Genomic DNA, 14,166 nt, shown 5'->3' with positions numbered 1-14,166 from the left:
TTAATGAACCAGGAATAAAAGGGAACCTACTCAATCCGATAAAGGATAGTTACAAAAAAAAAAAAAGCTAATATAAAACTCAATGGCTAAAAAAAAAAAACCTGAATGCTTTCCCCTTATTATGAGAAACAATACAAGGATGTCTGCTTTCACCACTTCTTTTCAACTTTGTCCTATATCTTCCAGCTATGGCAATTAGAAAAAAGAAAAAAGAGCATCAACATTGGAAAGGAAGAAGTTAAACATTTCTAGTTTAGTTGCAGATAACATGATCTCGTACACAGGGAAAATCCAAGGAATTCACACACACACACACACACACAAACCTATTAGAACTTACAGATGAGTTAGTGCTGCAAGGGTATAGGATACAAGATCAATATACAAATGTAGTTGTATTTCTATACATGGATAATGAACAATCAGAAAATAAAGTTAAGAATACAATTATATTTAGAATCGCAGTAAAATGCTTAGAAATAAAACAGCAATAAAACGCTTGGTGGCCAGGCATAGTGGCTCATGCCTATAAATAATACTTCACAGGCATAAGCACTTTGGGAGCCAGAGCAGGAGGATCGCTTGAATCTCGGAATTCGAGACCAGCCTGGGCACAGAGTGAGGCCACATTTCCACAAAAAAAAAATAAAATAAAATAACAAAAACAAAGCCAAGTACGGTGGCTCATGCCTGTAATCCCAGGATTTTGGGAGCCCAAGGTGGGTGGATCTCCTGAGCTCAGGAGTTTGAGACCAGCCTGGGCAACATGGCGAAATCCCATCTCTACCAAAAATACAAAACGTTAGCCAGGTGTGGTAGCATGCACCTGTGGTCCCAGCTACTCAGGAGGCTAAGGTGGGAGGATGGCTTGGACCAGGGTGTCAGAGGTTGTAGTGAGCCGAGATGGTGCCACTGCACTCTAACCTGGGTGACAGAGTGAGACCCCATCTCAAAAAGTAAATAAATAAAAATTTTTTAAAAAATGTTTGAGTGTATATGTAACAAACAAATGTAAGACATTTACACTGAAAACTACAAGATAACATTAAAAAAAAACTAAAAACCTAAATAAATAAAAAATCCTGCATTCATAGGTTGAAAATTTAATATTGTTAAGATGACAAAACAGATTCAATACAATCCCTGTCAAAATCCTTGGTGTTTTTAATGCAGAAACAGAAAAACCTGACCCTAAAATTGATACAGAAATGCAAGGCAACGACCAAAACAATCCAAAAAAGAAGAAAGTTGGAAGACTCACACTTACTGATTTCAAAACTTGTTATAAAGCTACATTAATCAAGACTTGGGGGCATAGTAGCAATGGCTAAACATACAGATCTACAGAATATAACTGAGGGAATAAATATAAACCCTCACCTTTATATTCATTGTCAGTTCATTGGGAAAAGAATAATCTTTTCAACAAATGGTGTTGGTACAACTGGATAGTCACAAACAAAAAAAAAATGAAGTTGGACACCTATCTCCCATACTAGCAAAGGCCTAATCATGGCACACTGCATATCTTTAAATCTGCCTTCTCCACTAGAATTTTCCTAAAGGGCAGAGACAATCATATCCATCTTTGTAACGCTGGTCCTCAATCTTTGGTGTACTGCAGTTGTTCAACAATGTTAAATTAAACTCCCTCTTTGAGGTGATAAAATATTTTAGGTACGACTGTTTAGTTACCATACTACTAGAACGTTCAAGAGGATATAAAAATCATGATCAAATTGTGCATAGTTGCTAATGACTGTTGTTATTATGACTACTTTACATTGAGAACCATAAATGATTAAAAATCTGGGAGAATACTTACTTCCACAGAGAAGACCTGCTCATGACTGGTTATTTCTCCACTAGGTAGAGTTCTCATTATTGTAGATTCAGGAGTCACAGTTGCTTCTACTCTCTGAGAACTATTTATGTACATTTCATCACACTGTGATTGATCAACATTCAAATCATGGTGTGCTGACACATCATGTTTACTGCTTGTCGTTTTTCTCTTTTTTTTCTGCTTCTTGGAAGGATTCTGCCCATCCGATTGAGCTTTTCTTTGTCGAAACTGGGCAAGCTAAGAAAAAAAATTACCATTATTGTCAAAGATAATTTTTCTTTATTGCCACCAAGAAAAAAGCAGCTTTGGGAGTCTCTCTTTTAAAGACCAAATTATCACTAAATAAAAATGATGACAAAATAAAAAACAATTATTACAGTCTTTAATGTAACTACTGGAATGCAAAGAAACATTTCTGAATAAACCTACTGAAATATTGAGGGGTAAGAACTGAAAACGTCATGTCTAAATAAAAGAAAATTCGCCCAAAATTAGGCAGAATAAGGGAAATCATGCACTGTCATTCACTGCTTGGTGAGAATATAATGTCACCAAGATTTTATTTTATTTTTACTTTCTGAGACAGGGTCTTACTCTGTCACCCAGGCTAGAGTACAGCAGCACCATCACAGCTCACATCAACCTTCTGGGCTCAACGGATCCTCCCACCTCAGCCCCCAAGTAGCTGGGACTACAGGAACATGCCATGACACCTGGATAATTTAATTCTTGTATTTTTTTGTACAGACAGGTTTCTGCCATGTTGCCCAGGCTGGTCTTCAACTCCCGGGCTCAAGCAATCCATCTGCCTCAGCCTCCCCAAAATGCTGGGATTATAGACGTGAGCCACTGTGCTAGCCAATTTCTGGATTTTAGATTATACGAAAACACACACACATACACACACGCACACAGAGAGCACTAAATGAATTTGCTTTCTGGAATTTCTGGGTCTTCTATTACTGTACACTAAAAACACTTAGTTCATGCAAAAAGATTTGGCTATATAAAGTGGTCACTGCAGCCTTATTTATAATGGGAAAAAAACTGGAAATAACTTAAATATCAAACAGCAGTGCTTTCTGGCCCTTAATCGTTTACATATCATCATCAGGATTTTTGTCCTATCCTAGAGCCACCTTTATGTATCATTTACTTAACATGTTTTAACCAATGTAGTTTTCTTATTTAAATTTATTTTAAGAACAGAGGCTTCTATTAGGTCAGTACAAAAACTGCAATTGCTTTTGCACTGACCTAATAGCCCCAAAATGGTGGCATAGAAGCAAGTTGCCTTCACTCCCCCTCACAGAAAACCAAAAACAAATATACAGCGCCTAGATTATTACTGGCAACATCCCAGAACTCAAATATGAGGAAAAAAATAGTATTCAAGACCACAGAGAAGTGAAAAAACTCTGAGCAGAAGTTAAAAGAATTAGACTTTGATTTTCCTGATTCCCATTCTCCTAATCTGCCCAGCACCAAACATGGAAAATATTCCCCTGACTCAACGGTTTTTACACTGGAAAAAGTAAGATCAAGGTGGACAACCAGCTTCCCCATCAACCTGGGCTCCTTGACAGGAGATCTGTCCCTGGCTCGACTCATGGGAAGTACTGGGAATATCTGAAGGGAGAAATATGCCTAACAGCCAGAGACAAAGTGGGAATGCAAGACTACCATTCCTAGCCCTGAAAAACCCTGCTTTGTAACTTGGCCAAAGGAGACGCCAAATCAGACTGGCTGTTCAGCAGCATCACACTGTAAGAGGTTCATGCCACAGGTCCTTTGGGCACGAGCCCCTAGCCAGCCTAGGGGCCTTTGGGACCTTACCCATCAAGGATGGATAACACTGATTGTTTACTAGAACTGAGGCAAACTGGGGCTAAAGGCATCATATGCATTATATTATGGAGTACTGAAATGGAGGCAGTGACATACTGCAAAAATAAAAGACAACAAAACATGAAAGATTCTCTAAGCAAACACATCCAGTAAAAGCTAAAACAAGCCAGACAGAGAAGACTAGAATAAATAACAAAATCTTCACTTTAAAAACATAGACATATATCCACAAGAAACAACAACAAATGGGAAACCTTGACTTAGTCAAATGGACAAAGCAAAGAACTAGTGAATGACCCTAACAAGACAGAAATATGTGAAGTCTGTGAACAAGAATTCAAAATAGCAGTTTAAAGGAAACTTAGTGATCTCCATAACACAGAAAAGCAATTCAGAAATTTATTAGAAAAATTTAACAAAGATTACAATTTTTTAATTAATCAAACAGAAATTTTGGAACTAAGAAATAGATTTGCTGAACAGAAAGAATCATTAGAGGCTTTCAATAGAGAATGGATCAAACAGAAAAAAGAATCAGTGAGCTCAAAGACAGGCTACTTAAAAATACACAGAGGAGAAAAAAGAAAGAATGAAAAGGAACAAAGATTACCTACAAGATACAGAAAATTACCTCGAAAGATCAAATCTAAGAATTATCAATGTTCAAAGGGAGTTCTAGTCTTCACTGTCTGGCTTGTTTTGTTTTTTACTGAATGTGATCACTCAGAGAGTCTTTGTAATTTATGCATTGTTTTTGTATCTTTTTTTTGTACTATGTCACTGCCTGTTTTTCAGCACTACATAATATAATGCCTAACTATAATGCAAGGGGAGAGAAATCTTATTCAAGAAATAATAAAAACTTTCCAAAACCGGAGAAAGAGATAAAATATCCAGGTATAGGAACACTAGAGAACAAGGCAGATTTGACCCAAAAAAGATTACTCCAAAGCATGTAATAATCAAACTCTCAATGGTCAAGGACAAAGAGAGGATCCTAAAAGTGGCAAAAGAAAAGAAGCAAACAAGGCATTAAAGAGTTGTACAAAAGAGCTACAATTTATCTGGCAACAGACTTCCAAACAAACACCACAGAGGTCCTACAGGAGGAAGAAACCATATAGGAGGACGTGGGACAACATGTTCAAAGTGCTGAAGGAAAAAAATAGCCACCCAAGGATACTGTATCCAGCAAAGTTATCCTTCAAATACAAAGAAGAGGAATAAAGTCTTTCACAGACAAACAAAAGCTGAGAGAATTCACTAACACAGACCTGTCTGACAAGAAAAGCTAAAGAGAGTTCTTCAACCTGAAAGAAAAAAACACTAATGTGAAAAAACAAAACATGTAAAGGTATACAACCCACGAGTAAAATTAAGTACATGGACAAACCCACAATACTCTTATACTGTAATTGTGGTGTAGCGCCCACCCATAACTCTAGGATGAAGTCCAAAAGACAAACCTGCCAACAACATTAATAACTACAGCATCCTATTAAGAAATGGGCAATATAAAAACATGTAAATTGAGACAAAATAAAGTCAAAATGTGGAGGGAATGGAGTTAGAGTATAGAGGGTTTTTTTTCTTTTTTTCTTTTGTTTCTATTCTTTGTCATCCAAGGTAAGCTGTCATCTCGTTAAAATAACTTCTTGAAACTATGTCTTTTTAAGTCTCACAGTAACCACAATGCCAAAAACTGTACTATATTCACTACAAATAAAAATCAGCAAATTAAAACATACTACCAGAAAAAAAAAATCACTTAACTTCAAAGAAAGAGAGTAAGAAAGGAAGAGAGGAATTACAAAACAACCAGAAAACAAGCAACAAAATAGCACTAGTAAGACCTCACTTATTAATAATAATACTGAATGTAAATACACTCAATTCTTCAGTTAAAAATGGCGAAAGTGGCTGAATCAATACAGAAGTAAGACCTAACCATAAACTGCCCACAAAAAACCCACTTCGCCTATTAAGAGCATGCACAGACTGAAAGTGAAGGGGTGGAAAAGGATTCCATGCAACTGGACACCAAAAAAGAACAGGAGTAGCTATACTTATATCAGATAAAATAGGCTACCAGTCAAGACTATAAAAAGAGACAAAGAAGGTCATTATATAATGATAAAGGGTCAATTCAGCAAGAGTATGTAACTATTATAAATATCTATGCACCCAGCACCACAGCTCCCAAGCATAAAATGCAAGTATTAATAGATCTAAAGGGAGAGACAGACTGCAATACAATAATAGTAGTGAACTTAAATACCCCAATCCCGGTATTGGACAGATTATCCCAAGAGAAAATTAAAGAAAACATCAGAATTAAAATATACACTACGCCAAATAGACCAGACTGATATTTACAGAACATTTCACCCAACTCCTGAAGAGTATTCTTTTTTTTTTTTTTTTTTTTGAGACGGAGTCTCGCTCTGTCACCCAGGCTGGAGTGCTGTGGCCCGATCTCAGCTCACTGCAAGCTCCGCCTCCCGGGTTCACGCCATTCTCCTGCCTCAGCCTCCCAGGTAGCTGGGACTACAGGCGCCCGCCACCTCGCCCGGCTAGTTTTTTGTAGTTTTTTTAGTAGAGACGGGATTTCACGGTGTTAGCCAGGATGGTCTCGATCTCCTGACCTCGCGATCCGCCCGTCTCGGCCTCCCAAAGTGCTGGGATTACAGGCTTGAGCCACCGCGCCCGGCCAAGAGTATTCTTTTCATCAGTACATGGAACATTCTCCAGAATAGGCCATATATTAGGTCATAAAACAAGTCTCAACAAATTCAAAAGTTAGAAATCATATCAAGTATCGTTTCTGACCATAATGGAATAAAACTAAAAATAAGTCACAAGAAGAACCTCAGAAAACACAAACAAATAATAATTAAGCATGTTCCTGCTGGGCATGGTGGCTCATGGCTGTAATCCCAGCACTTTGAGTGGCTGAGGTGGGATGACTGCTTGAGCCCAGGAGTTCAAAACAAACCTGGACAACAAGATTTCACTTTGTTGCCCAGGTTAGTCTCAAACCTACAAAAATTCAAAACATTGGCTAGGCATGGTGTCCCACGCCTGTGGTCCCAGCTACTTGAGAGGCTCAGACAGGAGGATTGCTTGAGCCCAGGAGGTCCACTGCACTCCAGCCTGGGCAACAGAGAAAGCCCTGTCTCAAAAAACAAAACAAACAAACAAAAAACCAACATATTCCTGCAGGACAAATGGGTCCATGACGAAATTAAAAGGGCAATTTTTAAATTTCTTGAAAGAAACGAAAATGGAGATACAACATACCAAAATCTAGGTGATAAAGCAAAAGCAGTACTGAGAGGGAAATTTATACCAATAAAACAATATAAGAAAGACTTTACACAAACAACCAAACAATGCACTGCAAAGAACTAGAAAACCAAGAACAAACCAAACCCAAAATTAGTAGAAGAAAAGAAGTAACAAAAATCAGAGCAGAGACAAATGAATTTGAGGCCAAAACAGTCAATACAGAAGTCAATGAAACAAAAAGCTGCTTTTCTGAAAACATAAAATCAACAAACCTTTAGCTATCCTAATTGTCACAAAAGGAGAAAGGTCAAATAAAATCAGAAATGAAAAAGAAGATATAAAAAATGAGACCACAGAAATACAAAAATCATTACAGACTATTACGAACAACTATATGCTAACAAATTCAAAAACCTAGAAGAAAAAGATAAGTAAATTCCTGGACACATAGAACCCATCAAAATTGAACCATGAAGAAATAGAAAACCTCAACAAACCAATAATGAAATCGAAGCCTCAATAAAAAGTCTCTCATCAAGCTGGGAGTGGTGGCTCACACCTGTAATCTCAGCACTTTCAGAGGCTGAAGTAAGCAGATTGCTTGGGCTTGAACTCAGGAGTTTGAGACCAGCCTGGGCAACATGGCAAAATCTCGTCTCTACCAAAATACAAAAAAATTAACCAGGCATGGTGGCACATGCCTGTGGTCCCAGCTACTTGGGAGGCTGACATGGGAAGACGGCTTGAGCCCAGGAGGCAGAGGTTGCAGTGACCTGTGAACACACCACTGCACTCCAGCCTCACAACAGAATGATACCCAATCTCACACACACACACACACACACACACACACACACACACACACACACACACAGAGTCCCCCATCAAAGAAAAGCCCAGGACTTGATGGCTTCACTTCTGAATTCTACCAAACATTTGAAGAAAGAATAACAATTCTTCACAAACTCTTCAAAAAACTGAAGAGAAAGGAGTACTTCCAAACTCATTCTATGAAACCAACATTATCCTGATACCAAAACCAGACAAGAACACAACAGAAAAAGAAAACTATAGGCCAATATCACTCATGAACATAGATGCAAAAATCCTCAAAAAAATACTAGCAAACTGAATTCAACAACACATTAAAAAGATCACTCACCATGATCAAGTGGGATTCATCCCAAAGATACAAGCGTAGTTAAACATGTGCAACTCAACAAATGTGATACATCACATTGAAAGAATCAAGAACAACACCCCGAGAAGGAAGAGCAAGATGGCCGATTAGGAACAGCTCCAGTCTCCAACTCCCAGCGCGAGCGACACAGAAGACCGGTGATTTCTGCATTTTCAACTGAGACTCCACCTCTGGGAACACGGCACAGCTAAACAACAAAAAGGGAAGCAGCAGAGGCCTGTGCAGACGCAAACGACTCTGTCTGACAGCTTTGAAGAGAGCAGTGGATCTCCCCACACAGAGGTTGAGATCTGAGAATGGACAGACTGCCTGCTCAAGTGAGTCCCTGACCCCTGAGTAGCCTAACTGGGAGACATCCCCCACTAGGGGCAGTCTGACACCCCACACCTCACAGGGTGGAGTACACCCCTGAGAGGAACCTTCCAAAGTAAGAATCAGACAGGTACACTCGCTGTTCAGCAATATTCCATCTTCTGCAACCTCTGCTGCTGATACCCAGGCAAACAGGGGCTGGAGTGGACCTCAAGCAATCTCCAACAGACCTATAGCTGAGGGTCCTGACTATTAGAAGGAAAACTACCAAACAGGAAGAACACTTATACCAAAACCCCATCAGTACCTCACCATCATCAAAGACCAGAGGCAGATAAAAACCACAAAGATGGGGAAGAAGCAGGGCAGAAAAGGTGGAAATTCAAAAAATAAGAGCGCATCTCCCCCTGCAAAGGAGCGCAGCTCATCACCAGCAACGGATCAAAGCTGGTCAGAGAATGACTTTGACGAAATGAGAGAAGAAGGCTTCAGTCCATCAAACTTCTCAGAGCTAAAGGAGGAATTACGTACCCAGCGCAAAGAAACTAAAAATCTTGAAAAAAGAGCGGAAGAATTGATAGCTAGAATAATTAATGCAGAGAAGGTCATAAATGAAATGACAGAGATGAAAACCATGACACGAGAAATACGTGACAAATCCACAAGCTTCAGTAACCGACTCGATCAACTGGAAGAAAGAGTATCAGCGATTGAGGATCAAATGAATGAAATGAAGCGAGAAGAGAAACCAAAAGAAAAAAGAAGATAAAGAAATGAACAAAGCCTGCAAGAAGTATGGGATTATGTAAAAAGACCAAATCTACGTCTGATTGGGGTGCCTGAAAGTGAGGGGGAAAATGGAACCAAGTTGGAAAACACTCTTCAGGATATCATCCAGGAGAACTTCCCCAACCTAGTAGGGCAGGCCAACATTCAAATTCAGGAAATACAGAGAACACCACAAAGATACTCCTCGAGAAGAGCAACTCCAAGACACATAATTGCCAGGTTCACCAAAGTTGAAATGAAGGAAAAAATCTTAAGGGCAGCCAGAGAGAAAGGTCGGGTTACCCACAAAGGGAAGCCCATCAGACTAACAGCAGATCTCTCGGCAGAAACTCTACAAGCCAGAAGAGAGTGGGGGCCAATATTCAACGTTCTTAAAGAAAAGAATTTTCAACCCAGAATTTCATATCCAGCCAAACTAAGTTTCATAAGTGAAGGAGAAATAAAATCCTTTACAGATAAGCAAATGCTTAGAGATTTTGTCATCACCAGGCCTGCCTTACAAGAGACCCTGAAGGAAGCCCTAAACATGGAAAGGAACAACCGCTACCAGCCATTGCAAAAACATGCCAAAATGTAAAGACCATCGAGGCTAGGAAGAAACTGCATCAACTAACGAGCAAAATAACCAGTTAATATCATAATGGCAGGATCAAGTTCACACATAACAATATTAACCTTAAATCTTAATGGACTAAATGCACCAATTAAAAGACACAGACTGGCAAACTGGATAAAGAGTCAAAACCCATCAGTCTGCTGTATTCAGGAGACCCATCTCACATGCAGAGACATACATAGGCTCAAAATAAAGGGATGGAGGAAGATCTAGCAAGCAAATAGAGAACAAAAAAAAAGCAGGGGTTGCAATCCTAGTCTCTGATAAAATAGACTTTAAACCATCAAGGATCAAAAGAGACAAAGAAGGCCATTACATAATGGTAAAGGGATCAATTCAACAGGAAGAGCTAACTATCCTAAATATATATGCACCCAATACAGGAGCACCCAAATTCATAAAGCAAATCCTTAGAGACTTACAAAGAGACTTAGACTCCCATACAATAATAATGGGAGACTTCAACACTCCACTGTCAACATTAGACAGATCAACGAGACAGAAAGTTAACAAGGATATCCAGGAATTGAACTCATCTCTGCACCAAGAGGACCTAATAGACATCTATAGAACTCTCCACCCCAAATCAACAGAATATACATTCTTCTCAGCACCACATCGCACTTATTCCAAAATTGACCACATAATTGGAAGTAAAGCACTCCTCAGCAAATGTAAAAGAACAGAAATTATAACAAACTGTCTCTCAGACCACAGTGCAATCAAAATAGAACTCAGGACTAAGAAACTCAATCAAAACCGCTCAACTACATGGAAACTGAGCAACCTGCTCCTGAATGACTACTGGGTACATCAGGAAATGAAGGCAGAAATAAAGATGTTCTTTGAAACCAATGAGAACAAAGATACAACATACCAGAATCTCTGGCACACATTTAAAGCAGTGTGTAGAGGGAAATTTATAGCACTAAATGCCCACAAGAGAAAGCAGGAAAGATCTAAAATTGACACTCTAACATCACAATTAAAAGAACTGGAGAAGCAAGAGCAAACACATTCAAAAGCTAGCAGAAGGCAAGAAATAACTAAGATCAGAGCAGAACTGAAGGAGATAGAGACACAAAAAACCCTCCAAAAAAATCAATGAATCCAGGAGTTGGTTTTTTGAAAAAAATCAACAAAATTGACAGACCGCTAGCAAGGCTAATAAAGAAGAAAAGAGAGAAGAATCAAATAGACGCAATAAAAAATGATAAAGGGGATATCACCACGGACCCCAGAGAAATACAAACTACCATCAGAGAATACTATAAACACCTCTACACAAATCAACTAGAAAATCTAGAAGAAATGGATAATTTCCTGGACACTTACACTCTCCCAAGACTAAACCAGGAAGAAGTTGAATCCCTGAATAGACCAATAGCAGGCTCTGAAATTGAGGCAATAATTAATAGCCTACCAACCAAAAAAAGTCCAGGACCAGATGGATTCACAGCTGAATTCTACCAGAGGTACAAGGAGGAGCTGGTACCATTCCTTCTGAAACTATTCCAGTCAATAGAAAAAGAGGGAATCCTCCCTAACTCATTTTATGAGGCCAACATCATCCTGATACCAAAGCCTGGCAGAGACACAACAAAAAAAGAGAATTTTAGACCAATATCCCTGATGAACATCGATGCAAAAATCCTCAATAAAATACTGGCAAACCGGATTCAGCAGCACATCAAAAAGCTTATCCACCATGATCAAGTGGGCTTCATCCCTGGGATGCAAGGCTGGTTCAACATTCACAAATCAATAAACGTAATCCAGCATATAAACAGAACCAAAGACAAGAACCACATGATTATCTCAATAGATGCAGAAAAGGCTTTTGACAAAATTCAACAGCCCTTCATGCTAAAAACGCTCAATAAATTTGGTATTGATGGAACGTACCTCAAAATAATAAGAGCTATTTATGACAAACCCACAACCAATATCATACTGAATGGGCAAAAACTGGAAAAATTCCCTTTGAAAACTGGTACAAGACAGGGATGCCCTCTCTCACCACTCCTATTCAACATAGTGTTGGAAGTTCTGGCTAGGGCAATCAGGCAAGAGAAAGAAATCAAGGGTATTCAGTTAGGAAAAGAAGAAGTCAAATTGTCCCTGTTTGCAGATGACATGATTGTATATTTAGAAAACCCCATTGTCTCAGCCCAAAATCTCCTTAAGCTGATAAGCAACTTCAGCAAAGTCTCAGGATACAAAATTAATGTGCAAAAATCACAAGCATTCTTATACACCAGTAACAGACAAACAGAGAGCCAAATCAGGAATGAACTTCCATTCACAATTGCTTCAAAGAGAATCAAATACCTAGGAATCCAGCTTACAAGGGATGTAAAGGACCTCTTCAAGGAGAACTACAAACCACTGCTCAGTGAAATAAAAGATGACACTAACAAATGGAAGAATATACCATGCTCATGGATAGGAAGAATCAATATCGTGAAAATGGCCATACTGCCCAAGGTTATTTATAGATTCAATGCCATCCCCATCAGGCTGCCAATGAGTTTCTTCACAGAATTGGAAAAAACTGCTTTAAAGTTCATATGGAACCAAAAAAGAGCCCGCATTGTCAAGACAATCCTGAGTCAAAAGGACAAAGCTGGAGGCATCACGCTACCTGACTTCAAACTATACTACAAGGCTACAGTAACCAAAACAGCATGGTACTGGTACCAAAACAGAGATATAGACCAATGGAACAGAACAGAGCCCTCAGAAATAATACCACACATCTACAGCCATCTGATCTTTGACAAACCTGAGAGAAACAAGAAATGGGGAAAGGATTCCCTATTTAATAAATGGTGCTGGGAAAATTGGCTAGCCATAAGTAGAAAGCTGAAACTGGATCCTTTCCTTACTCCTTATATGAAAATTAATTCAAGATGGATTAGAGACTTAAATGTTAGACCTAATACCATAAAAACCCTAGAAGAAAATCTAGGTAGTACCATTCAGGACATAGGCATGGGCAAGGACTTCATGTCTACAACACCAAAAGCAACGGCAGCAAAAGCCAAAATTGACAAATGGGATCTAATTAAACTAAAGAGCTTCTGCACAGCAAAAGAAACTACCATCAGAGTGAACACGCAACCTACAGAATGGGAGAAAATTTTTGCAATCTACTCATCTGACAAAGGGCTAATATCCAGAATCTACAAAGAACTCAAACAAATTTACAAGAAAAAAACAAACAACCCCATCCAAAAGTGGGCAAAGGATATGAACAGACATTTCTCAAAAGAAGACATTCATACAGCCAACAGACACATGAAAAAATGCTCATCATCACTCGCCATCAGAGAAATGCAAATCAAAACCACAATGAGATACCATCTCACACCAGTTAGAACGGCAATCATTAAAAAGTCAGGCAACAACAGGTGCTGGAGAGGATGTGGAGAAATAGGAACACTTTTACACTGTTGGTGGGATTGTAAACTAGTTCAACCATTATGGAAAACAGTATGGCAATTCCTCAAGGATCTAGAACTAGATGTACCATATGACCCAGCCATCCCACTACTGGGTATATACCCAGAGGATTATAAATCATGCTGCTATAAAGACACATGCACACGTATGTTTATTGCGGCACTATTCACAATAGCAAAGACTTGGAATCAACCCAAATGTCCATCTGTGACAGACTGGATTAAGAAAATGTGGCACATATACACCATGGAATATTACGCAGCCATAAAAAAGGATGAGTTTCCGTCCTTTGTAGGGACATGGATGCAGCTGGAAACCATCATTCTTAGCAAACTATCACAAGAACAGAAAACCAAACACCGCATGTTCTCACTCATAGGTGGGAACTGAACAATGAGATCACTTGGACTCGGGAAGGGGAACATCACACACCGGGGCCTATCATGGGGAGGGGGGAGGGGGGAGGGATTGCACTGGGAGTTATACCTGATATAAATGACGAACTGATGGGTGCTGACGAGTTGATGGGTGCAGCACACCAACATGGCACAAGTATACATATGTAACAAACCTGCACGTTATGCACATGTACCCTAGAACTTGAAGTATTAAAAAAAAAAAAAAAAAAAAGAACAACACCCTATGATCATTTCAATTAATGCTGAAAAAACATTTAATACAATTCAACATCCCTCAACAAACTGGATACAGAAGAATACCTTAAAATAATAAAGGCCATATATGGCAAACCCACAGCTCATATCACACTGAATGGGGAAAAATTAAAAGCCTTTCCTCTAA

The 14,166-nt window shown here is 39.0% G+C and overlaps 1 protein-coding gene across 1 annotated transcript in view; it reads right to left on the bottom strand.

Moving 5' to 3' along the window:
* AKAP9 (A-kinase anchoring protein 9) overlaps window positions 1-14,166 on the bottom strand; it is a 177,421-nt gene that overhangs the window by 139,354 nt on the left and 23,901 nt on the right. The window contains 1 exon segment of the mRNA XM_030932036.1: window positions 1,826-2,083. Within this exon segment, the coding sequence (XP_030787896.1) occupies window positions 1,826-2,083 (258 nt within the window).

This window comes from Rhinopithecus roxellana, chromosome 6 (genome assembly GCF_007565055.1).
Source record: "Rhinopithecus roxellana isolate Shanxi Qingling chromosome 6, ASM756505v1, whole genome shotgun sequence".
NCBI classification, from domain to species: Eukaryota; Metazoa; Chordata; class Mammalia; order Primates; family Cercopithecidae; genus Rhinopithecus; species Rhinopithecus roxellana.
Note: the sequence above shows the minus strand (reverse complement) of the source record. Positions and strands in the feature narration are given on the sequence as shown.